Source organism: Taudactylus pleione, unplaced genomic scaffold, assembly GCF_031769625.1.
Source record: "Taudactylus pleione unplaced genomic scaffold, aTauple2 ptg000678l, whole genome shotgun sequence".
NCBI classification, from domain to species: domain Eukaryota; kingdom Metazoa; phylum Chordata; class Amphibia; order Anura; family Myobatrachidae; genus Taudactylus; species Taudactylus pleione.
This window is the reverse complement of record NW_028285080.1, coordinates 2,497,562-2,522,374: the sequence shown is the minus strand read 5'-3', so window position 1 is coordinate 2,522,374 and position 24,813 is coordinate 2,497,562. Positions and strand designations below refer to the sequence as shown.

At 44.0% G+C, this 24,813-nt stretch overlaps 1 protein-coding gene across 1 annotated transcript in view; it reads right to left on the bottom strand.

Annotated features, from left to right (window-relative positions):
* DST (dystonin) overlaps positions 1–24,813 on the bottom strand; it is a 637,844-nt gene that overhangs the window by 444,833 nt on the left and 168,198 nt on the right. The window contains exon 5 of the mRNA XM_088455927.1: positions 13,328–13,389. Within this exon, the coding sequence (XP_088312053.1) occupies positions 13,328–13,389 (62 nt within the window). The remainder of the gene's footprint in view (positions 1–13,327; positions 13,390–24,813) is intronic.

Here is a 24,813-nt window from a genome sequence, read left to right as displayed (position 1 = left end):
TAAATTTACTAAGAATTGATTCTGGGAGAGTTTGCTTTTTTTTCAACTCGATTAGCTTCACCGAAACGCTGATGATTTGAGGCTCCTGAGACTCTCAAATTTACCAAGAAGTGAGTTTAACTGAGAGTGACATGTCCGATGGTAAAGCAGGACGAGATTTCTCTCCCGAGTATCAGGTTTTGCAGGAGATTTCTCCCCCGAGTATCAGGTTTTGCAGGAGATTACTCACCCGAGATTGCAGTGTCTTCTCTCTGCAAAACTCTCCCGAGCAAGTAACCTGCACATATCATGTTACTTCTGAAGTTTTCGAAAAATTAGCTTTTTCTGGGTGGTTTGGATATTATTACCTGTGTGCTGAGGGATGGAAAACATATGACTGCATGTAGTTACGCCCCCACAGGCAACTCAAAAATGAATTTGCAGGGATTGATTATTCTTATGGCAAATAAGGGGTATAAGGAGAATTAAAGGGGAATTCTATGTTTAGGGGGCAAGGACACTGAGCATTTTTGCATCTGCTAAAGGACTGATTTATACATATCGACTCTTCACAGTGATGAAAGCCAACCCTCAGGCTATACAATCAATAGGACATATTTTGTACCTTCCAGTCGCACTATGTACAGGAAAAGTACATTTCTAGGCAAATTTTTACCAATGTAATAAAAACATTCAAACACACAAAAATGAAACATGCAAATAAGAAAGTACCAAAGTTCCCTGACTCTCATGATTCATTTACCACATAAATGAGGGCAAAACTAACAGTATTTTAGGTGCAAATGATGTTTTTGATATTTAGAAGATGGACTTAAAATAATACTTTTGCTCTTTCAATCAGCTACAGTTCCAGATGAACCAGCCATCTTAAAAAGATTGAAAGTAGTGATTTTACAGGAGCTACTGCAAAAACCTGGAAAGGAAGGGTGGGCTCCGCACTAGGGAGCTCAATCAGAGCCGCTCGCAAGCGGCCGCTCGCTCATTCGTGGCTGATGGTAAGCGACCGCGCATGTGTACGCTTCGTTCTCCGCTCGCTCATCCAGCAAAGACTCATCTCATCTCATTAATGAGTGACAGGAGAGGCCGTTTGTAGGTGGTAACAGGGGCAGGACTCTAATAACGGGAGAGTGGAGGTGCGAGCGCAGGCGTGCCTGAGTGTTTCAACGCCGTTTCAGAGGCTTGCATAATTAACAGCCAGCGTCATAGTACATGTCACATGCCTGTTTTTAAAACTGAAGTCCTCGCAGTGGTTGCAGTAGGGTAAGGCAACCTCAAGCGCTGCGACAGCTTCCGATTGTCCTCGATGTACCAATGTCTTAATGCACTTCCTGGAGATGAAGTGTGCTAGTGGGCGTCTCCTCATAAGCTAAAGGGCGTCTACAGAGACAAAGTGATCGCTCGTCAAAACAAAGTAGGCATGGTTATGCCTTTCCGAGTGAGCCACTGCCCAGGGCACCCCTGGGCAGTGTGTGGCGTGTTGATAGTGTAAGTGTAGTGTAAATAAAGAAGAGTATTAACATTGGCCCTCATTCAGAGCCATACGCTCTGAGCAGAGCGAACGCTCTGAATGAGGGCCGCCCTCCATAATTATGGAGCGTCCTCCTGGACGCTCGTATAGCTGTGGGTCACCACCCACAGCCTATACGAGCGTGCAGTTTGATGGCCGCGATGGTCTTGACCATCGCCCCTGCGAGCCGGAGCCTGCGGTTGAGTTTTTCAACCGCAAGGCCCGGAGTGATTTTGGCTCTATCAGAGCCAAAATCATTCCCACTGACATCACTAGTGATGTCAGTGGGCTGGCTTCTGACGGTAGGCGTTCCCTTGGGAACGCCCCCGTCAGGGAGGCACGCCCACCAAAGGGGGCGTGCTGTCAATCAACATCGACAGCACGCCCCCTTTGATCAGACACAACGAGCGAAGGAAAGTCCTTCGCTCGTCGCGTCTGGCGCATGCGCACGACGGAGCTCCCGCCGTCGTGCGCATGCGCAGTGCACAACATCGACCCACTTGCGAGCGGACAGCCGCTTGCGAGTGGGTCTGAATCAGGCCCATTGTCTTTAGGAGTAGAACTGCAGGTCCCAGCAGCCTCCCCCGCATGCTGGTACTTGGAGAACCACAATTACCAGCATGCGGGGCATTAAGGGCCCGCTGGTACCTGTAGCTCACCTGTAAAGAAATGTTTAAATAAACACAATACACTTTAATACATACATACACACTCACTCACACATACTCACCTACGTTACCTGGACTGGTCCTCTTGTCCCTGTAGGCATCCATTGTCTTTGTAAAATAAAAAAAAATGAGAAACCCGATCCATGAACTAGGTAACAACTACGATGGTTGTTACCTCCCGAAAGAAGAGCTCAGGCGTGGCTTCTACCTTTGTAGAGCCGTATTTGAGTGTGCATTGGTGGAGAGTGGTCTGCCCCTGCCTCTCTCAGCCAATGAACGGTGAGTATGTATGTATGTATTAAATCTATACAGTCACAGTGTGTGTATTGTGTTTATTTAAACATTTCTTTACAGGTGAACTACAGGTACTAGCAAGCCCTTAATGCCCCGTATGCTGGTAATTGTGGTTCTCCAAGTACCAGCCTGCTGGGACCTGCAGTTCTACTGTAAAGACAATTTTTACACTTATCTTTTTTTCCACTACACTTGCACTATCAACCTGCCACCCATCACCCAGGGGTGGTGGGGACAGCATCGGGCTATCAGCCTAGGCCTGGGGTGCCCTTAAGAGGGGGACCCCTTTATAGGGGGGGGCCCAAACTCCCCAGGGATCCTCGGCCTGGGCTGACTAGCAGTCAGGGGTGATGTTTTGGCTGGTAGGGTTTCCCTGGCTGTGACATTCCCCCCCTGTTAAAAAGGGTCCGGTGCTGGTTGTGAGAATGACAGGGGAACACTATGCATTTTTTCCCCTGTAATTCCAGAACCAGGACTGGCTCAGAGCCCAGTGCTGGTTGTGCTAAGTACAGGGATAGCCTACACTATTTTTTCCCTGTATTTCATAGCCAGTCCTGGCTATGAAAAGTCCAAGGCTGGTTCTGTTTCAGCGGGGGACCCCACGTCATTTAAAAAAAAATTAATTATTTCTAAGCTTTTTACAGTAAGATACATGCATGCATCTCACTGATGTATGCATGTATCTGTGTCAATCTAACCTGCTCATGCTCAAATCGAAAGCATAAAGCAGGTCTATTCATTTGGGGATTTGAAGTTCGATTTGAAGTTTGATTTTGTGTTCGATTTCAAAACAAATAATAGTAAATAAGGGATTTGTTTGTTAGTCTATGTAAAAGTACCAATGTTTTTCCGATGTTCAATTTTAAGTGGGATTTGAGTGAAATTCGGTTTTATGTTCGATTTTACATTCGATTTGGCCTTAGTAAATCTTCAAATACAGAAAAAAGAAAATTGCCCACCAGCAGAATGCAGATAAATCAAAAATACTTGAATCCTACATGATAATAGAAATTCAGAGGCATTGGTTTACACACATTTGCAAATATATGAATAAGCGCTGGGCCGACATCAAGGCTCCTCTATACCAGCGTCCCTAACATTAAGGGGGTCACGTCCGAGAAGCAAGGCACCCCAGAGCTTCTGATGTGGATACAACTTGGAGCCTTATAGCGGAAAAGAATTTGTGACTTTATGCTATACTACTGCAGCTAACCAACAAAAATCTGCATAAACATTCCGAAATTGGTGCATGAGAGGTGTTTCTTAAAGTGAATAATTCACATCTTCTAGCAGGATTGAGATATAAATACAAGAGGCCATTGTTTTATTTTGTCTCATGCAAAGGGACATATAGGTAGTTTTAAAGTGGATGATCAGTAAAAGTATATTAACGTATTATATGCATTTTTATGTTGTGATTTACTTGTTGTAAGTCTAAATGTATTTTTAGGACAATAATTTATAAAGTAACTTTTATTCCAAAAACTGGCACTTTGCTTATTCTTACTACCATATCCAATTATAGGTGTAGGAGTAAAAAGATCGTTCATTTGATCTGAAATTCATTTGTAAGGTTAAGAGCGCAAAACTATTGTCTGTAAAATTTCATGTTGGTTTATTAGAGGTGGCACAAGCTCTTTTTTGTTTTGCTGCTAGTTGTTATATTTTTTTCAATCAATAAATTAGCGCCTCCCCTTGTTTTATTCTTTTACTGAGGTACTAATTAAGTCACCTTTGCAGGGGCGTTTTAAGAGAGGAGGGGGCCCGTGTGCACCTTCCGTTTGGGCCACCTCCTCTCTGACGGCACTGAGCGCTGTAGATTCTGGCTTAATGCCAGAATCTACAGCGCATGCGCGGGTCTCCGGGAAAATGGCGCCTGCGCCTACTTTCCCGGGGACATCTTTTTGCGCATGCGCAGATCACTGGGAAAATGGCCACCACTATTTTCCCAGTGAGTGTTTGAGCGGTGAGCGGCACTGCGGAGCAGCACTTCAGGAATCGGTGGAGAGGTAAGTATATTTGCCTATGGGTGCAGGGTGTGTGGTGTGGGCCCCCCCGGACATGGGAGCCCGTGTGCCCCGCACCCTGCACCCTTTATAGATATGCCCCTGCACCTTTGATCAAGCATGGATACCCTTAAAACGTGGACTGTAATGGCAGAGTTAGGGAACCTCTGGCATAGAGTATTGCCAATGAAGACAATACTCACCATTATCTTACCTGTTGTAGCCACACAGGGATACATAACTCAGGACCTCATTCAGAGTCGGTCGAAGCGGCCGCACGGTCATACGCCACCGATGTTCGCTATACTGCGCATGCGTAAAGTTCGCAATGCGCGTGCGCAAACTAGCCGCTACAATCAGAAATTTCTCTCTCCTTGAACACAGCCAGGTCGGTAGTTTGAGTGACAGATTGAGGCGTTTGTGGGTGGTAACAGGGGAAGGTGCTTGAAAACGGGGGAGTGGAGATCCGAACGTAGGCGTGCCTCATTATGCGAACGGCGTTTTATGGGAGTGCATACGGATTATGGGAGTGCATAATTAACAAAGTAGCATCATGGCACATGTGACATGGGAGGTTTTTACACTGACATGATCGTAGAGCTTAACAGAGGGTATGGTCAACCTTAAGCTCTACGACCAGTTCCGATGGTTCCCGATGGTCTCGATTAATCCTTATATGCCCGGAGATGACGTGCAATGCGTACGAGAAGGGGGCGTATTTTTTTGTCTTCCAACCGCTTCCTCCCCTTGGTCGGCCAACTACCGATCCGAACTTAGGGACGCAACTTGCGAGGGAATCATTTGAATATCCGGCCCCTTTTCCCGTACGACCGTGCGGCCGGTTCGACCGACTCTGAATGAGGTCCTCAGTGTGGGCAGTGAGTGAGCAGGCACAGTGTAAAGTCTGTACACACAATGGGACAAGCAGAGAATGACATGTACGGGGCAGTGCAACATCAACGGGGCAGAGCCAGAGCTCGGGTATTATAATGTCACTGGTGGTAATACAGATCAGTGGAAAGCAGCTGAGGAGTAGAGATAGTGCACTATATATGTTTTATTGTTGTGTTAATGGGGATAATACAGGTCTTTATGGATAATACAGAGTGGGCTAGTGCTGGGGCATTATATGTGTAATATCAGTGTGGGTAATACATCAGCAAAAGAGGAGTAGAGCTGGGGTAGTGTGTGTGTGTGTGTGTATAATGTCACTGGGGTTACAAGGAAGAATATTCAGTGGAAGTAGAACTGGAGTAGTGTGTGTGTGTGTGTGTGTGTACGTACATATATGTGTTTGTGCGTGTGTGTGTATATATATATTTATATTTATATATATATATATATATATATATATATATAAAACATTTATTTATTATAGCTGGCACTCTTTCCCATATATAATGTAATTGCATGGGTGCTCTCAGTACAGCATTGGATACTGTGCCTGATTCAGAGCTGAACGCTCTGACCAGAGCGCTCGCTCTGAATCAGGGCCCTCCTACCTTTTTTTGGAGCGTCCTCATGGACGCTCGCATAGCTGTGGGTGACCACCCACAGCATATGCGAGCGTCCTGCGGTAGGGTCTCGCTGCTGCAAGCCCTGGAGTGATTTTGGCTCTATCAGAGCCAAAATCACTCCCACTGACATCACTAGTGATGTCAGTGGGGCCGGCTTGAGACGGTAGGCGTTCCCATGGGAACGCCTCCGTCTGGCAGGCACGCCCCCGGCACGCCCACCAAAGGGGGCGTGCTGTCAATCAACATCGACAGCACGCCCCCTTTGGTGTGAGACCCGGAGCGATGGAGAGCCCGTCGCTCACCGGGTCTCGCACATGCGCACGACGGAGCTCCCTCCATCGTGCGCATGCGCAGTGGGGGAACATCGACCCGCTTGCGAGCGTACTGCCGCTCACGAGCGGGTCTGAATGACCCCCACTGTGTCTAGGAAAGCCGCAGCACTCACAGGACATGTACATACAGCGACACCTTTAGGTGGGAAGTTACGAAGGTTGCTATAAACTGAAATGTTAAGAAGAATTAAGATGTTTCTCACCTGAAATTATTGCTGTGTGTTCTTTGAGTTCTGTGAGTGCTGCAGCTGAGAGACATATACATATATGGCTGATGGGGTAATGTGATGACATGTGTCAGTGATCCAAGAGGCATATGGGACATCTGAGGGCTTGTGGGGGATCTGATGGGTATTTTAGGGGTATGTAGGGTAATCTTATGCCATGTTGGATTGTGTGAGGGACTTTAAAGGACACATGGAGAGGTCAGGGGAAAATTTAAGGAACATGTGGAGAGGTTTGATAGCTATTTAATAGATTTAATAACAATAAATTATGATGGGACCCAGAAACAATGAAGTAGGACCCCAATTTTTTTAAATGATGAGTCCCTGGGACCCACATAATTTTCGTCTCAGCGCGATCACTATGCTTAGTTCAGTGGTTTCTAAACTGTGCGAGTCACAGGGGTGCTGTGGTAGTCAGTGGCCTAACAAGACTTCGCAATGTATTTTCACTATTATTATTTGTTGTGCCCTGGGGGAGAGGGGTTGAGAGGTGGAGGAGAGTGGATTGCGGTCAGCGCTACACATTTACACAGGACCGGCGCTAGGCTTCCAGCGCCGGTCGTGTGCTGCACACCTGAGCCCGTTCCCTCCCCCTGAGCGCTTGCCCAATAGCACTAGGAGGCGGGCTCAGGCTGTGCATAACACACGCATCGCCGCCAGCGCTGGCGGCGATGCGTGTGTTAAACAGCAGCCAATGAGAGTCAGATAGACTCTCATTGACTGCTGCAGCACCCACTGCAAGAGCCGGGCTTCCGTCCGGCTCCTGCAGTGGGTAATTTGACAGACGTCATGACGTCTGTCCCATAATGCTGAGCGCGCCAGCCCGGGAGGACTGGCGGGCGGCGGGAGCGGCGTCGCGGACCGGAGCAGCAGCAGCGTGGATTCAGGAGGGGGTAATTTTATATATATATATTTTTTTTAACCTATCTGCACTACTGGGGGCACAACGGGGGAGGGGGGTGGCTACTACTGTGGGGACCTCTAATGGGGGTGGGGGCACAATGGGGGAGGGGGGTGGCTACTACTGGGGGGACCTCTACTGGGGGTGAGGGCACAACGGGGGAGGGGTGGCTACTACTGGGGGCACCATTATTGGGAGGACCTCTACTGAGGGGGGTTACTACTGGGGGCACTTAATCGGGAGGGGGAACCTCTACTGGGGACTACTACTTGGGGGGGGGAACTGCCACTGGGGGCATTATAAAAGGGGCCTACTACTAGAGGCACTGCACTCGGGGGACCACTACTGGGGGCAATAATAGGAAGGGCCACTACAGGGGGCACTGGATAGGGGGGATCACTACTGGGTGCCTGCATAAGGGGGCCACTACTGGGAAAACTGCATGGGGGGGACTACTACTGAGGGCACTATATAAAGGGCACTGCATAGGGGCGAGGACTACTACTGGGGGCACCATATAAAGGGCACTGCATAAGGGGATACCGCTACTGGGCGCACTGCATTGTGGGGACTGCTACTGGGGGCACTGCATAAGGGGGAACACTACATGGGGCACTGCATTTGGGGGAGCCACTACTGGGGGTACTGTGAAAGGGGAACTAATTGGGGGCTGTATAAGGGGGACCACTACTGGGGATACTGTATAAGGGGCACTACTATGGGCCTGCATAAGAGGGACCACAACTGCATACTGGGGGTACTGTATAAGGGGTACTACTGGGGTTAAGGTGCATATGGATAGGAATGTTCAGTGTGACAATAAAGGGGTGTGTCATGTTGACACGCCCCATTTTTCAGTGACCATGCCCATTTTTTGCCGCACATCGGGAGGGGGGGGAATAATATTACAGAACCCAGCTCAGACGACAATGAGAAGATTAATGTAATACTGTATACTGTACATACAGATATTTATTTGTAAAGAAGCATGGGCCATGTTCATTAATGTTAGCAGGGCCAGATTAAGGCTTGTGGGGGACCCAACAAAAAAAATTGTGTGATCAGAATATTAAATGTACTTTAGGTTGATAATGAATTCCACAGATGGTTGTCAGTCTGGTTCTATACCATGTCAATTCTTCCTAGGATGGAGAGTCACTTTGATCTTGAACTAGTCACTCTGCAGTAGCACACGGAGACCCTTCTGCACTATCAGCTCTCTGCGGTCGGCTGCAGTGACAATCACCGGATCCGGAATGCGCAGTCGAGATGATTTGCCTGGGAGAGTTCCAGTTGAGGTGTATGCTTGGCTACATACACTGCAGCCAGGGCCGAACTGGCCATCTGGCAGTTCTGGCAAATGCCAGAAGGGCCGATGCCAAGATGGACCGGTCCGGCTACTGAGATGCCCGGCCGAAAATCCCTCCCAAAATGGCCGCAATGTAATGGGCTCTAATGTCCATGCTCAGCTGGAGATGGAGCTATTGCTTCCCTGTGTGCTGCACATCACAGTGCACCCCCCCGCGATCACTAGTGACAACCACCTCGGCGGGTACCCCCCCGCGATCACATCCGCGCCTCCCCACCCATGAGCGATCACAACAGCCCCCCCCAGCAGGTCCACCCCCCCGCGGGTTAACAACAGCCGCCCCCCCCCCGTGCGCGGGTTCACAACTGCCTCCGCCCCCCCCCGCGTGGTTCCCCCCGACAATCATGACCGCGCACCCCTGCCCGCGTGTACCTCCCTCCCAGGAATGGGGGTTTAGCTTTAGGGTTAGACACCCCCGGGAAGGTTAGGGTTAGGCTCCGGGAAGGGGGGTTAGGGTTAGGCACCCCCTAGGGAGGTTCAGGTTAGGTACCACCAGGGGAGGGTTAGGGGGGAGAGGGGAGGGATAGGGTACTTACCAGCCGGCGTCAGGATTTTCAATAGTCAGGCTTCCGGAGTTGGGATTTGAACCCATGGCTCTATATAAAAAGGTAATAACCAGGGGTGCACTCACCAGTCTTTATGCAGTATTCATTTATTGTATTATTACAGTATATCACATAGAGATAATCAGAGACTTCACATCAACATTTCAGTCCGGTATGTGGACCTTTGCCAAGATAACCACATTAGTGGACCAAACACCCTATATGGGGGTATATAGTGTGTTTGGTCCACTTATGTCGTTATCTTGATAAAGGTCCACGTACCGGACTGAAATGTTGATGTGAAGTCTCTGATTATCTCTATGTGATATAATACAATAAATAAATGACAGAATATCGTATCGGACGGGCAGGCTGGACGATCCGGCATGCCCGACCAGTCGATATTTTACCCTCGGTCACCCTACCTACGTAATGGTCATGACACAAGGTGGCAAATGTCAAGGTAACAAAAGTTCTGGCAATGGGTTGGAACCGGGACTCAGGAGGATGGGTAAAAGTACCCAAGTTTCTTTAGGGGCATGGGTGTACAGGACAGATGTAACCAATATCTCCAATATGCAGCAACCACACACAACTCACACTATAATCATGCTGTAAATGAGAGGTAGTTGCCATGCCCTCCCATGTAATCATGCACACCCTCCATACCTGGGCCTGCTGAGTTTCTTGGCAGCCCTGCTGGGACCACTCTATGGACCTCATTCAGAGGCGATCGCAAGAAGCGATCGCTCTCTCTGAATGAGGGCTGCCGCTTCTAGTTTTTTGGTGTGGCCTCCTGGTCGCAAGATAAGCTGTGGGTTACCACCCACAGCTTAGCTAGCGACCAGGGTGATGGTTGTGATGGTGATCACCATCGCGACTATCGGGGCTTGCGACCAGACCCTAAGGTTGGGTCTGGGCACTCGCAAGCCCCAGGGAGCTTTCTGCTCTGATCGAGCAGGAAGCTCCCCACTGACATTACTGATGATGTCAAAGCGGCCGACCACAAAACGGTAGGCGTTCCTAAAGGAACTCCTCCGTTTTGGAAACCACCCCCCCGGCCCGCCTACAAAAAGGGGCGAGCTGTAGATCAACATCGACAGCCGCCCCTTTTGTAGCGAGCTCCGGAGCAACAGAGTTTCTCTGTCGCTCCGGGGCTTACGCACTCGCAGTGCGCAGGGCCACCCATCGACCCGGGTTGCGAGCACATCGGTGCCTGCGACCGGGTCTGAATGACCCCCTATGTGTGTAATGGCCATTTTGGTGTATGGTATAATGTGTAAGGACCATTACAGGGTGTGTGGCATAATATAGTGTAAGGGACACTACTGTGCGATGTAATGTGACTAAAAGCACACATCCACCTAAAGACATGAAAACGACTGCACGATTATGACATTGTAGTCGTTTGTCAGTCTGTGATGTGCCTACACTAAACGAGCACTCGTTCAGTGTAGGCACAATCAATCACCTGCAAACATGCTGAACCTGACGTTATCGTCAGGTTGTACAACATATATGCCGATGATAGGTGTCTAAACGACCAGCGGGAGCGCGTATCGCTGGTCGTTTTAGACATTTTTTAAACGATGTGCAAACGATTTTCAAACGATTATTGAACGATAATGATATCGTTATCATTCAATCGCTCAATTTAATCGTCTAGTGGATATGTGCCTTAAGGGGCATTACTGTGTGGCATAATTTGAATTGGGGGTACTATCGTGTGGTCACGCCCTTTCCCAGCGAGACTACACTCTTTTCCTCCTTGAGGTGTGGAGGTGGGCACCAATGCTCTTTATGTACACAGAGCAGCAAAATATGTACTTTCGGCTCTACTTTGGTGGCACAGATGTGACCGCCTCTGTGTTCAGCTCCCTTGCCCTAAAAAAATACTACAATGATCACTATCTAATCCTCTACAACTGCTAAGCTAGGGCTTGGTCAATTGAGAAAATGCCTTCCCTTATGCTTGTTTGTGACCTACACCAATGAAGTGCCAGCTTTACCTAACAGAACCAACCAAATACCAAATGTGTGACTATGGCACATGTATGATTTCCCTGCAGGATGAGCTCTGTTGTATGTATTTTAATACAGAGAATGATACATACTTGTATGTTGTTAATTATTAATGATGTTATTAATTATATTTATTTATAAAAGTATAGACTAAGAAGTAGGAGGAGTCAGAGATAGTAAGGGGAGGAGTCTACGCCTGGGGCCAGATGTTGACGCCAAGGTGGGCCTCTGTGTTCTTTAAATGCCAAGGCCTATTTTTAGTCCCAGTCCGGCCCTGACTGCAGCAACGGTGTGTGCACCGCCGGTAACTGCAGTGACGAATCAGTGGTCACTTGTGGGAGCCATCTGTGCAGATGTGAGGGGAGGTTTCTCTGTATCTCACGGGAGCCCTGCATAGTTCCACATGCAGAAGCTGGCGTTCAGGCATGCTGTGAGACAGTGTTCCATCTAAATGGGAGAGAAGTATGTCTTCCGAGTGGGCCAGGTTGGGGCAATGTTTGCTGCTGTGTGGGGGGCCCCATACGCCCTGCCTATAATCCAGCCCTCAATGTTAGGATTAATGAAAGCTTGTCACTGCACTATATTTTTTATCTGTAAAAGAACCAGGAAAAAACATACAAAAACGGAAGGTAGCCTCTGGCATTAACGCCCAGGGATATTCAATTAACCAGCCACATTTGCCTGATAGCCTTGCTAACGCACCATAAACACGTGCGTTAACACGGGTTATCGGGCGTTAACACACAAGAGCCATGATAAGTTCACAGACCTGTGCGTTAACTGGCAGTTATCGGATGTTAACTGTGCAATTATCGTCCGATAACTGCACGGTTAATAGGGATTTATTTATGGGTCTCAGGAGACCCGAAAACAAAACCCTGATAATTGGGGCTAATTGAATAGGGGCCTGCGATCAATTAGCACCGGTTTAGTTAATGGGGCTAATTTAATCAAACCCAAAGGGACTGGGAACATCTGCTGCTATATATACACAACAAGTTCAAGTCGGTAAAGGAACCAGGGTTACAAACACTCACTGCATTTATGCAATTTGTATGACTTGCAAGTAAAATTAATCTCATTTATTCCTACCATAGCTGGGGATCATGTCTTCACAGACTGCTATTTAAGAATGAATGTGATCTTTTTTTCCATTTTATGACTAGTCGCTGCTTGATTTTTCCTAATATAAAACATATATCTGCTGCGAGCCAGCTTGGCAGTGGTTACCAAGTGTACTAACAATAAATATAGAGAGGGAATGCTAATGACAGCATGCCCTGAGTCATATTCCTATGCATACTGCAATACTATACAAGTTACTTCTTGCAGATGTACCAGTCTCATCGACAGCAGAACACTCTTTACCCTGCACAATACAGGTTCTTATTTTATGCTACCTATTCAAAATACAATTAGGAGGTCTACTATTTAAAAATCACAGCCAGATCAGTCTATATAATACCACTTTCACATGTATAGACAACTAAATAGCCCTAATTTCAAAGGCAGGGATGGTTTTAAAATTATTGACCCTTGGCAATAATGTCAGTGGTAGGTCAGTATTATTTTTATCCACCATTTGCACAATACAAGTCATCATAGTCTATAAATTGTAATTATCTATACATTCATATTTACTGATGTGGAGCATATAAAATGGAAATTGGCGTCTACCAAGATTAGTGATGTGTTCCTTAACTAATACAGAATAACACTTCCACTGATTCATACGTGTCTTTTTTATGCATCTGAACCAAGGTTCTCCTTGCTATATTGTATAAATCATAATAGAGAAAAATAAAATAAAGGACAAGAGAAGTTTAAAGTATAAATGTGTAAAAGTGGTGCTAATATATGGGATGATAAAAGGCAGGGTAATAAACACAGTACACATAAAATATAACTTACAACAATTTATAAACTGTTACTTACTCACCTTCATTAGGTGCTGGTTAATCCATTTAGTAAACGTTTTCTTCTGAACTTTGTCTCTTTCATCTGGAAATAAAAAGCAAAGTGGTTTAACAAAATAAAAAAATATATGATGCAAAAAGGGCAAACGAGAAGTGACAGTAAAGATTGGGGGGATAGACGTGGGGCACTGGGTGAGGAATAGGGGACAAACGGGATGTACTGATTTACACAGTAGGCAGGAAATGTAATGTTACTGTATACAGGAATGAAGTCAACTTACATGTTTAAATTCTACAGCATAAAAGATGAAGCAATACTATTCTAGTTTAACCAGCATACATATATTAAAGAAATGCAGGTAACAGTAGTACTGACATTTTTTAGATGTGCTTCTTGCTACTTTAAATTACTGGTGGATATTGAAGAACCTCTTTCTGTTGATATATAACTTATATTCCTTTAATCAGAACATTTAAGGCTGATCTCTTTTGATGTGCTTACTACTGTAGTCTGTTTTAACAGATGTGTACTTAGACATGGGCAAATTTACTAAGAGGTACTTTTTCAAAGCAGTACATATTGGACACTTTAGGATGCTGGATTTAAAAGGGCAATAATATTGAATATAAAACCAAGTGTATTTTGTATATAATATGATTGCCTAAATCCAGCATTGATAACTGCCAAAGACGCAGCAGCTTTGGCAGTAAATGTAACCCATAATAATAATAAAAATCTGTTTGATCCATACGGTACTGATACATGCTAGCCAACATTGGCAATTAGATTATCCACTGAAAATGACATATAAATACAAACCTGAAAGACAGACTGGAAAACAATGGAGGAAATTTGATTTGGATTAGTGTGCTGCCAACATCATCACCATGTTCAGCTGCACACACATCTAGAGAATTTTCCTTTATACCTTTATGGGGTGCTAGGGTACTGACCGTAATATGCCTTCATCACATTTATGATGCATTTTGTGGTCAATGCAAGGAATTTATTTCGCCCCCAATGACACAATTCACAAATGAGCTATAGAAATAAATCTTGTCTTTCCCTATACGCTCATGATTCTAATTAAGTGAAGACTGCCTATTTTTCTGCACCATTCATTTCAGCAGCTCAGTACATATTTTAGCAACTTATGTCTTATTTTTGTGATTTCCATAGACAACTATTCTGCAAATATGTTTCATAATTAAAAAGAAGAAACTCTGAGCACACATTGGATATAAAATTGTTTGCACTGGTGGATACAGACTAATGACTGTGTTGCTATTCCTTTGGGTACAATTATGTGGAATTACAGTGGAAACGCAGAGTATTTTCTATTGATTTTGACAGACATATGTCTTATATTGTGATCCAGAGATTTTTAGTGGGGATATGGTTTAGTGTTTTACTTTATTGTATTGTATTGTATGCATTACATTATATTGTATTTTTGTCTAGTTAGTCTATGTTTAAATATTTTGTGCTTAAATTAATAATCTGACAGCGCCTCAAATTACATTTCTTCCTTTGTTATAGTTTCTTGTAGGTTGGTATATTTCCCACCATTGTATTCCAGGCGGCAGTCAGAATATTCTCGTATATATTTTCAACTTAGGGGGTACAGCGCCAGATTTTTTGTTTTCTCAATTCACAGTCAGACTGGGTTAAGAGGGATTAACTATGACAACAAGATTATGTTCAGTTGAAATTGTCATGAATCATGTACTACACACATTATAAACATTATGGGCCTGATTCATAGGCACAGGCAATTCGCATGCAATGCCCATGTTACGTAGATGGGTGTGATATGTATTACCACTGGCTCAAATCCCGACCGGCTGCTCGACAAAGGAGGAAATCCCAATCGTCCTAAAGGTAAGTATAAACTAATCTAATTCTACCCCCTAACCCTAACCCTCCTTTAGGGTGCCCAACCCTAACCTCCCCACTGTGCCTAACCATAACCCCCCCTCTAAGTGCCTAAACCTAAGTCCCCGGGGGGGGTGCCTAACCCTAACCTCCCCCCGGGGGTGCCTAATCCTAACCCTCCCTCCCCCTAGCCTAACCCTAACCTCCCGGGGGGTTGCCTAACCCTAAGTCCCCCCCGGGAGCCCTAAACCTGACCCTCCCCCCCGAGCGGCTGTCCGCTGCGGCGCCCGGCATCCTGATTGAAGTGATGCCAGGCGCCCTAGGTTTCCCGCCGTCGGTAAAATGACAGGCGTCTAGATTTGGACGCCTGTCATTCAACCCTCGCCGGGATTAAGCAATCTGGAAGCCGGCGGTCGGCATTTAGACCGTCGGCTTCCAGACTACATCCCACGTAGATAAGTGCGCAGCTGAACATGAGCGCAAAATGAAGAAAACCCCTAATGTGCATGCGATACACAGAGATGCTGGTGCCACTGGTACAGGTGGTATGAGAAATGAGGTGGCAAAGTGATGGGTGTCCCTGGGCGGTGACTGGGAGGTGGCTAAAAGTGAACACAAAAAAAGTCAGTCTTATGGTTAAAAAATTTCAGCTATGGTTAAAACCCTACCTACCAGCTTATTTGATCCTCATTCAGGTGTTAAATAAGCATTAAACCTAATTAGCTACTATTATTATTTACATATGATAATAATAATAATGTTATTTATATAGCACTTTTCTCCTAATAGATCTCAAAGTGCTTTACATTTGTATTTAAAACACAAAACACAAAATAAGCTTAACAGCAAAGAGAAGCATTAGTGAAGGGACATTAGTGAAATGCTGAGTAAACAGGTGAGCCCGGAGTCTGTGTTTGATGGATTCTAGAGTGGAGGCTTCTCAAACTGTGTGAGGAAGCGAGTTCCATAGAGTCAGAGCCGCAAAGCTAAAAGCTCGACCCCAAGATGAATACAGGGAGATTATAGCTACTGCTAATAGTCCTTCATCTACAGATGGTAGTAATCGAGTGGGGCAGAGAGGAGTCAGAAGCTACAAAACCAGGATCTAAGGTACCTTGGGCCCTGGTTATGTAAGGCATTGAAAGTCAGTAAGCCAATTGTGCAATAGATTCTCCATCTTACAGGCAGCCAGTAAAGGGAATAGAGAATGGGTGCTTTGTGGCTGTAATGGGGCTGGTTGGTTAACAGCCTGGCAGCTGCAATTTGTACCATCTGCAAGCGGTGCAATTCCTTTGCTGGGAGACCGAGGTAGAGGGCGTGGCAGTAGTCTTATACCCCTTTTACACCAGAGCTAAAACCCGGGTTATAGCTGGGTCCACCCGGGTCGCAGCTCAGTGTAAAAGGGTCCCTGAAAAATAACCCAGGTCAAGTGACCCAGCAATCCAACCCAGGTAGCTACCAGGGTCGGACCCAGGATAGACCTGGGTAATGGTGCAGTGTAAACGACACAACCCGGGTTATCCGACCTGGGTCATGCCTAAAATGAGATGATTGGTGGTTGTGGAGCAGTCACCTCCCACTTTTTATGACCTCACAAGTTTAGCAGGGCAGACCCGGGTTCAGTGTGAATGGGGCTGACCTGAGAATAACCCAGATTGATGGTGCTGTGTAAACGGTCTCTGACATGGGTTGGAACCATGTCTGAAACCAAAGGTCGGAACCGGGTTTTTGGTGGAAAAGAGGTATAAGTGTGATGATACAAATGCATGTATGACTTTAGGCAAATGTTTTGAGAAAATTAAGTTATTGATTCTGGCTATGTTCCTCAGAATGAGGATTTGATTGTGGCTGATACCTGATGTTTAAGTGTCAAGCCACCATCCAGGACAACACCAAGATTCCGCACATGTTCAGTGTTTTGTAGTTCTGAACCCCCAAGTGTAAGTCTAGTTGGTTTGCTAAGCTGTATTCTTGTCCTTTGGTGGTGAGCTCCTATTATAAAGACCTCTGGTTTTATCAGGATTCAGTCTCAGACAACTGCCACTCATCCACTCCTGGAGCTCAGCTAGACATACATATATTAACGTTCCCATACTACGGCAGAACCTGAGATGTCTATGTCAATTTTGCTGTGCTGCCAAGTGCAAGCCATTGTTTATTGTTATCAGCGATTTCTGTAAAGAGTTTTGAAAAAGAGGCTGGTTACAATGTCCTTAGATGTGAGGTCTGCCCATCAACCTGCATGTATTTGCAAAAGCCTTCTGTGACATTACAAATGAGGGAAAAAGCAGTTGCTGCATTGTCTGGTAGTAAATTAACCTAATCAAAGAGATCTTGAAACAAAAAAATATTTATGCCGGATCTTGCTCAGTTCGGTCACACGAGCCTAGATTGGGTGGTTCTTTCAGATTTGGCCACAATGACAATGGCAGATGGGCTATAATCGCTGCATTTGCCTGGTTTTAGGTCTTCTTCATGATCACATGTTTATCTCATGCATCTAAAGTTCTGCTAGGATACTGAAACATCTGGAATCATCAATAGGTCTTTTACATAAATATTACTTTATTTATGTATGAAGTGTTCATCACTGGCACTAACCTACAGCAGGAGTTATTTATGGAAAATAAACGAGCAGCGTTGCTCTCTTCTACAAGGTATTATATGCCTATTATTGTCACCGTTGCTCCTATACTGGTACTGAGAGGATTTTTGCTCCACATAAAAAAGGGAGCTACCAGCAGATGGGCAGATAAGAGATAGTACATGCAAAACGACATTTGTTTGGTGGGACAAGATTTTGTGATGAACCACAAGTAATGGGGAATGAGCATATTTAGAGTGAGAAATAATTTAGACCCAGCCAACAGAGCCATGTAAGCCTGCACAAAAATGTCAGATCTGACACCAGGAGCCCTTGGTACTTGTCCACTACTTCCAATAGATGTCTACTGCATAAACTAGGAGCAAATAGAGGCAAACAATAAATGAACCTTCAGAGAGCTGAATGAGTTCATGCTCCAGTGTATGTGCACAGAGGAAAAATAGTATCAAATGCTCAGCCCTTCACACATGTACACAACCAAAATAACACAAGCGTATACACTTCATACCATGCCATTCAATCTCAGGGCTTGATTCAATTGAACGCAAATTAAATCGCACCGGGAGGGAGCTCCCGGAACTATTCAATACAGCGCGCTATTAGGTCGGAGAATGCCCGTTCTCCCGCCACTCGTGCCTTAAACAGGGTGTTTTATCGTGAGAGCGGGCATTCTCCAACTAAACTGCCCGGCCTGATGCTGTTTCCGCCGCGCTAAGGGCAGAAAACAGCATTGCGTCTGTACTTTTGTCGGATTTCCAGCGGTGTGAGAAGAAATCCTTAACATCGGGCTGAATTGAATAGCTCCGGCAGCTCCCTCCCAGCGCTATTTAATTTGCGTTCAATTGAATCATGTGAAAGAACAATCACTAATGAGATATTCCCGGTGAATATAACAAATAAAAAATAAAGAAAAAATAATTTTATTTCTCTACCAAGAACATACTGTACACACTTCAAAAGCATATTTATGTTTACTATGTTTTTCTCAACCTGCATTTTCATAAATATAGTTATATAGTAAAGTAGTAAGCACATTGACATGAGACATATGCTGTGCTAATTGCATCCCAGAAAGAGACAGACACCACACTGCACGCTGTACAAGGACATGGTTCATACTGACCCATACAGCACATCAGAGTGACCAGCACTGCATTCAGATTCTGTTCACTACTCTGCAGATGCCACATCATTCTTCCTACCCTTCTTGATGTTAAATTAAAGTAGAATTCGTTTTTGCAGTGCAGGAAGGAAAATTCAGTGACGAGACAAACTCCTCCTGCCAGGCTAAAAACCAGCAGCAACACCCATTAAAAAAAACAACACACACACACAAGCAAACGCTTCATTTGCTGAATGACACAAAAAAGCAGTGTGATTTCAACTATACAGTAAGCGCTATATAGAACAAGCTGTCACTGTCATGATATTAACAGAGAGGGTAACACCATGCTGGCACAGTGAGTTCAAAAAATATATCATATAAAAAAAAATGTTCTTAGCTCCTAACATGTTTACCACAATGACAACTCACTAATTAACCACAAAAAGGGAAATTCTTTGAAGCATTCTAATATTAGAAGTTTAAAAAAACAGCAGTTGTGATCCTACGTGTAACTATTTGTAGATGGTGAATATAATCCAGAAATTGTTGATACTTAGTTACCTGAATAGCAAATATTGGTTTAAGAGCAACACTGAACTTGCTGTACATGGTCTCATAATTAACTTTATCAAACAAAATGAATAAATAATACATTGGAGAGTATGCAATATACCTGCTTAGCGTGCATGGCACACATTATCCTATATAAGTATAATTTATTATCATTTATTAAATTAAGAAACACATGGATGGGTAAGCATTATCGACAACGAGAATGTCAACAATGAGAAGGTGGACAGTGTTATGTGAAACCCAGCATGCCAACATGGTACTAAAACAATCAATAGCATTGTAATCATGACGGCTTTAGAACTTTTAGCAAGAAGGTAAAGCTGAAATGGTTACAAAGCTGTAAATGAGGAATCAGTATGATTTACCTCCGGCCGCATGGTTCAAATTCCGACAGCGGCAGCCCAACAGGGGTGAAAATCCTGATCGTCCAAAGGTAAGTATTTACTAACCTTATTCTACCCCCTAACCCTCCCTTAGGGGTGCCTAACCTTAACCTCCCCACAAGTGCCTAACCCTAATCCCCCCTCTAAGTGCCTAAACCTAACCCCCCCTTCCCCGCCGCCTAAACATAAGTACCCCGAGGGGGTTCCTAACCATAACCCCCCCTTCCCCTAGTCTGACCCTAACCTCCCAGGGGGGGGTGCCTAACCATAAGTCCCCCCCGGAAGCCCCTAACCTACACCGCTGCTGTCCGTGCCAGGAGCCCGGCTTACCTTCGATTGGTAAGCCGGATGTCGGGCTCCCGGCGTAGGTCTAATGACAAGTGGCGGGATTTCGATGCCTGTCATTAGACCCCTGCCAGGATTAGACAGTCGGGAAGCCGGTAGTCGGGATTACGTCCGTCGACTTCCCGACTGCTACCCGTAAATGACATTCGTACCTTCTTGGCATGCCAAGCTCAGCATACTGTAACGCTGGCCTCCTTCTCTTTGTGGACATTATGAGTGTTGACAACTTAACCAAATCCCTATCATCGATACAAGCAGACACTATAGAGTTTACAGACAAAATGCATATATTTAACTTTTTTAAAGAATTTTATCTAATATGTAAAGTCATTCCCCACGACTGTCCCGGGACCATTGTGAGATATGATTTTTAGGGCTATGAGCCCATGAAACGTAAACTAATAAAACATATCAGGTTAGTACTGCAATCAGTAACCAATGTCCACAGTATGAGAAATAAAGATACTGCAGATACAAACCGGTGGTAAACTGGTTGTTTATCACACAGTAGGTATTGAAGTGAATGGTGAGCTGATAGCTATCTCACCCCACTCTTATATACAGTATGCCGCCATTTGATTATCCAGATCGTGTTCCCGGAAGCCTGGCACTGTGTAGCTCAGAGGCACTGTGTCTCAGCATGGCTGTACTTATATATGCAGAGACGCTCTCTAGCAGCATGCGCAATGTGGGCACACAGGGTCCGGAATGCAACTTGGAGCGATCCGTGGTGGTGGAGAGAATCACGGTTGTTGAAACCGCAACAGCCGGGTCAGCCTCAGCCAAAAAGAATAAGCCTGATTCTTATTGGCTATTGCTGTCACACGTGACAGCCAACAGAAACTTCAGCGCATCAAGCCTAAAAGAATCAGCCTGATACTTATTGACTGCTACAGGACATCACCCCAATCGAGTGTTGCGGTCGACCAGCCGATCTCAATCGACCTTGTGGACACTCCTGATTTAATGCATTCAGCATTGGATAATAAGGAAACAATAATATCTGTATCCATTACATGCATAAGTGTATTTTAATTAGAGATGTGCGGTCCGGTTTTACTCGGATTTACTCTGATATGTGCGGATCTCAAAAACTCCATTGTAATGGCTATCAGACGGTCACGTGTTTTGGATAGCCAATAAGAGAAATCCGAACTAATCCAAACTTGCGATAATTTGGCGATAAGAACCGAATAAAACCGGACCCGCACATCTCTAATTTTAATGTTTTGACAATAAAACTAACAGTGATAGGTATTGCCAGTGTATTTGTAATAAGGGGTGTTAAACTTCAACTCATCTTTTGAGAAAATATAGCACATTCCAGAAGTTGCTAACATTACAAACACAAATATTCAGTAATACAGCATTCTGACCTATTAAACTAGAAATTACCTAAGCTGGCCATACACAGCACGGAAATTGTACAGATCAGCTGTCCGATCCACCTGACCGTCATTCAGTCAACTTCAGGCTATGAAATGAAATTGTGTAATGTATGGAGGTACTCCGAATATCAGGCAGACGCTACTGCCCTCTTCCCTGTTGACTGGTCGGCTGCACTGTCATGTAGTGTATGGCCAACTTTAGACTGTAATCACACAACAGCAAGGCCCGACATGCTGTTGTCCTCACACTGCACTTCCATGTCTCTAGCCCTAATCAGTCAGCAGCTCTGATACTGTCTGTCTGCTCTCCTACAGCACTGGGTCACTGACTGCTATTGCCTGTCATTCAGTTGCATAAACACTTTGCCGTGCCATATAAATCAATAAATATTTGTACCATTATGCTGTGTTAAATTACCAATGCATAGTAATAACACATTACGTAAGAATAGTAAGAGATTCACTGATGTGAAATAAAATGAAATAAAGACGTAATAAATAAATGTTTAGACTACTACCATTACACAAGGTCAGGATTAAGCAATGAACTGTGGCCTTGTTATTTCAGCAACATATTTTGTTGTTAGATTTATTATTTCAATATTTTCTGCATGATATCATAATTATTATAGGTCTAAAAAGTAAAAGAGCTGAACGAATCCATATAAATAAGTCACACCACCACGAGAAGATGGTTTCGTAAGTATTTAACATTCAGGAGCTTAGTCACTGTTACATCTGGATACAGACCGAGTATTGTGTGGCATATTGAAAGTCTCTGTGTGGTGTAAGCAAACAAACTCGGTGCCAGAAAACAACACAAAGGGAAGAGAAGTGAGGAATGTGTGCGCTGCAAAGTGGCATAGTGTTTGTACAGCGTCAACATTCATGTAGCAGACGTTTTCGTATTTGACACTATCTTCATAGTTTGCTCCATTTTGAATCACATTATAAAAACATGGCAACCTGCCTTGGCACAATACACAGAACTGAGATGACAAATACAATTAGACTGGGAGAACATAAAGCCCTGCAATGAATGGTAGCACATCCTGTCTGTGGGAATGCTCCCATTTTCAAGTACCATTTACCTGCATGTTTCATTCAGCAAGGCTGCATATATCACAGCACACATTTCTCTGATAGCTGATACTGACACTGATAGCCCTACTGAGAGCCTTTGATAATGGCACCTCATTTGTGGGAAGCCTTCTGGAAGGCAGCAGGTTTCATAGACACGTTTATAAAATGTGAATAAATTGAGTTTATTATTATTATTAATAATAATAATAATAGTCAGTGTTGTTAATAATAAAAATATCATGAAGATACAATTGAGAAAGTGCCCATCCAGTAAACATATGAGTTTTCTTGTTTGGCTGGCCAGTCAGAAGATGTCCCTACAGCAACCAGCGAGTTGTATGTGAGAACTCATCTCATAGAGAGCTACATTTGATAAGAACCACTACTATGTGCTATTGTGGTATCCATTTCCTTCCACCACCTAACGCTCAGTGTGTGGCTTCCTGTTGCTGTCCCACTCAGGTCCATCCTCACTGACATAATCACATATCACACTCATTTCACTATGGAACTTACACATGCTGATGAAGTAACTGGCTACATGTTGATCTGCTCAGGTAAAACTTGGGATGTTAGGAAAAGCAGTAATACAAACCTTGACACTCAAGGCTAGTTCTAAACTGTTAGTAGAAATAAATTCTGAAGTATTACAAATACCCCTGACCTGCGCTCATGACACCATGATACTACAGAGGTATAGCACCAATGCTTTTGTTAGATGAACAATTTTGAATTCTCTATTTTTCCAACTAGAGTTCTGCAGCCTGTGTAGCATCAACATGTTTGGAAATGCATTATGCTGTCAGTAGGTCAATACTTACAACGTCCAAGGTGAATATGTCGACATGACCATGCTGGCTCTGGGACCCCAACACAGGTGTAATTCTTCTTAGAGCATTTTAATCATGTGGGTGTTAGAACTGGCAATTATAATCTACCATGTTGGATGTAATCAATAAAAAAGGACATGTCATTTTATTACTCCCACCTCAGCTTCACATAATAATAATGATCTTCTATCTGTTTAAAAGACAACAGATAGAATCTAAATTAGGTGCAAAGAAATTATAAAAATTATAAAAACAGATGTGTAACTGTATTGCAGCTCCCAATTAGTATCCTGGAATTACTAATAATCAAAGAAACTACATATAAGCACAAATAAAGCACTTAGGGAGCGCTAGTAAGAATCATTTGTATATTCATTTAATAATTAAACATACATATAAACAAATAACATTATAAAAAAAGCCATATAATTAAGCTAAATAATTAAAATACATAAAAAAAGTGTATCAAAAATATCTCAGTTGTAAGATAATCTCCACTTTAGCTATTATGCTCAATTATGATCAAGATAATCCTCTTTGTATTGAATCGTAGAAAAAAGTCCCAGTAGTTTGAATACTAACACCAGTATATGCGTCCAAGTACTGGTGTTAAGCTCTGGGTACTTAATTGTGAGGACAAAGTCTCTTTAGACCGGCTGATGAAGAGAAATTGTTTTCCAGTGATGGAGCAATGTAGCAAAAGAGCGTCTTTAAGTATAATACTTTATATCCACGGGGAGTGCAATCCACGGAAGAATTACCATCTTATCACTGCTGTACCATGATTGGAATGTGTGATTGACTCTCTATATTGGCATAATAAGTTCATTCGACAGCGGGGAGGCTAAGTAACTGTATAATATTATTCTTAAAGACGCTATTTTGCTACATTGCTCCATCATTGGAAAACAATTTCTCTTCATCAGCCGGTCTAAAGAGACTTTTTTTCTCTCAATTAAGTACCCAGAGCTTAACACCAGTACTTGGACACATATACTGGTATCAGTATTCAAACTACTGGGACTTTTTTCTACAATTAAATACAAAGAGGATTATCTTGATCATATCTGAGCATAATAGCTAAAGTGGAGATTACCTTACAACTGAGATATTTGTATACTTTTTATGTATTTTAATTATTTAGCTTAATTATATTACTTTTTTATAGTGTTATTTGTTTATATGTATGTTTAATTATTAAATGATTCTTACTAGCGCTCCCTAAGTGTTTTATTTGTGCTTATATGTAGTTTCTATCTATTTAATGCACCACAAGGGTTCAGTAGATACTTCTTTAACTGAAGCACAAAGAAAATGCAAA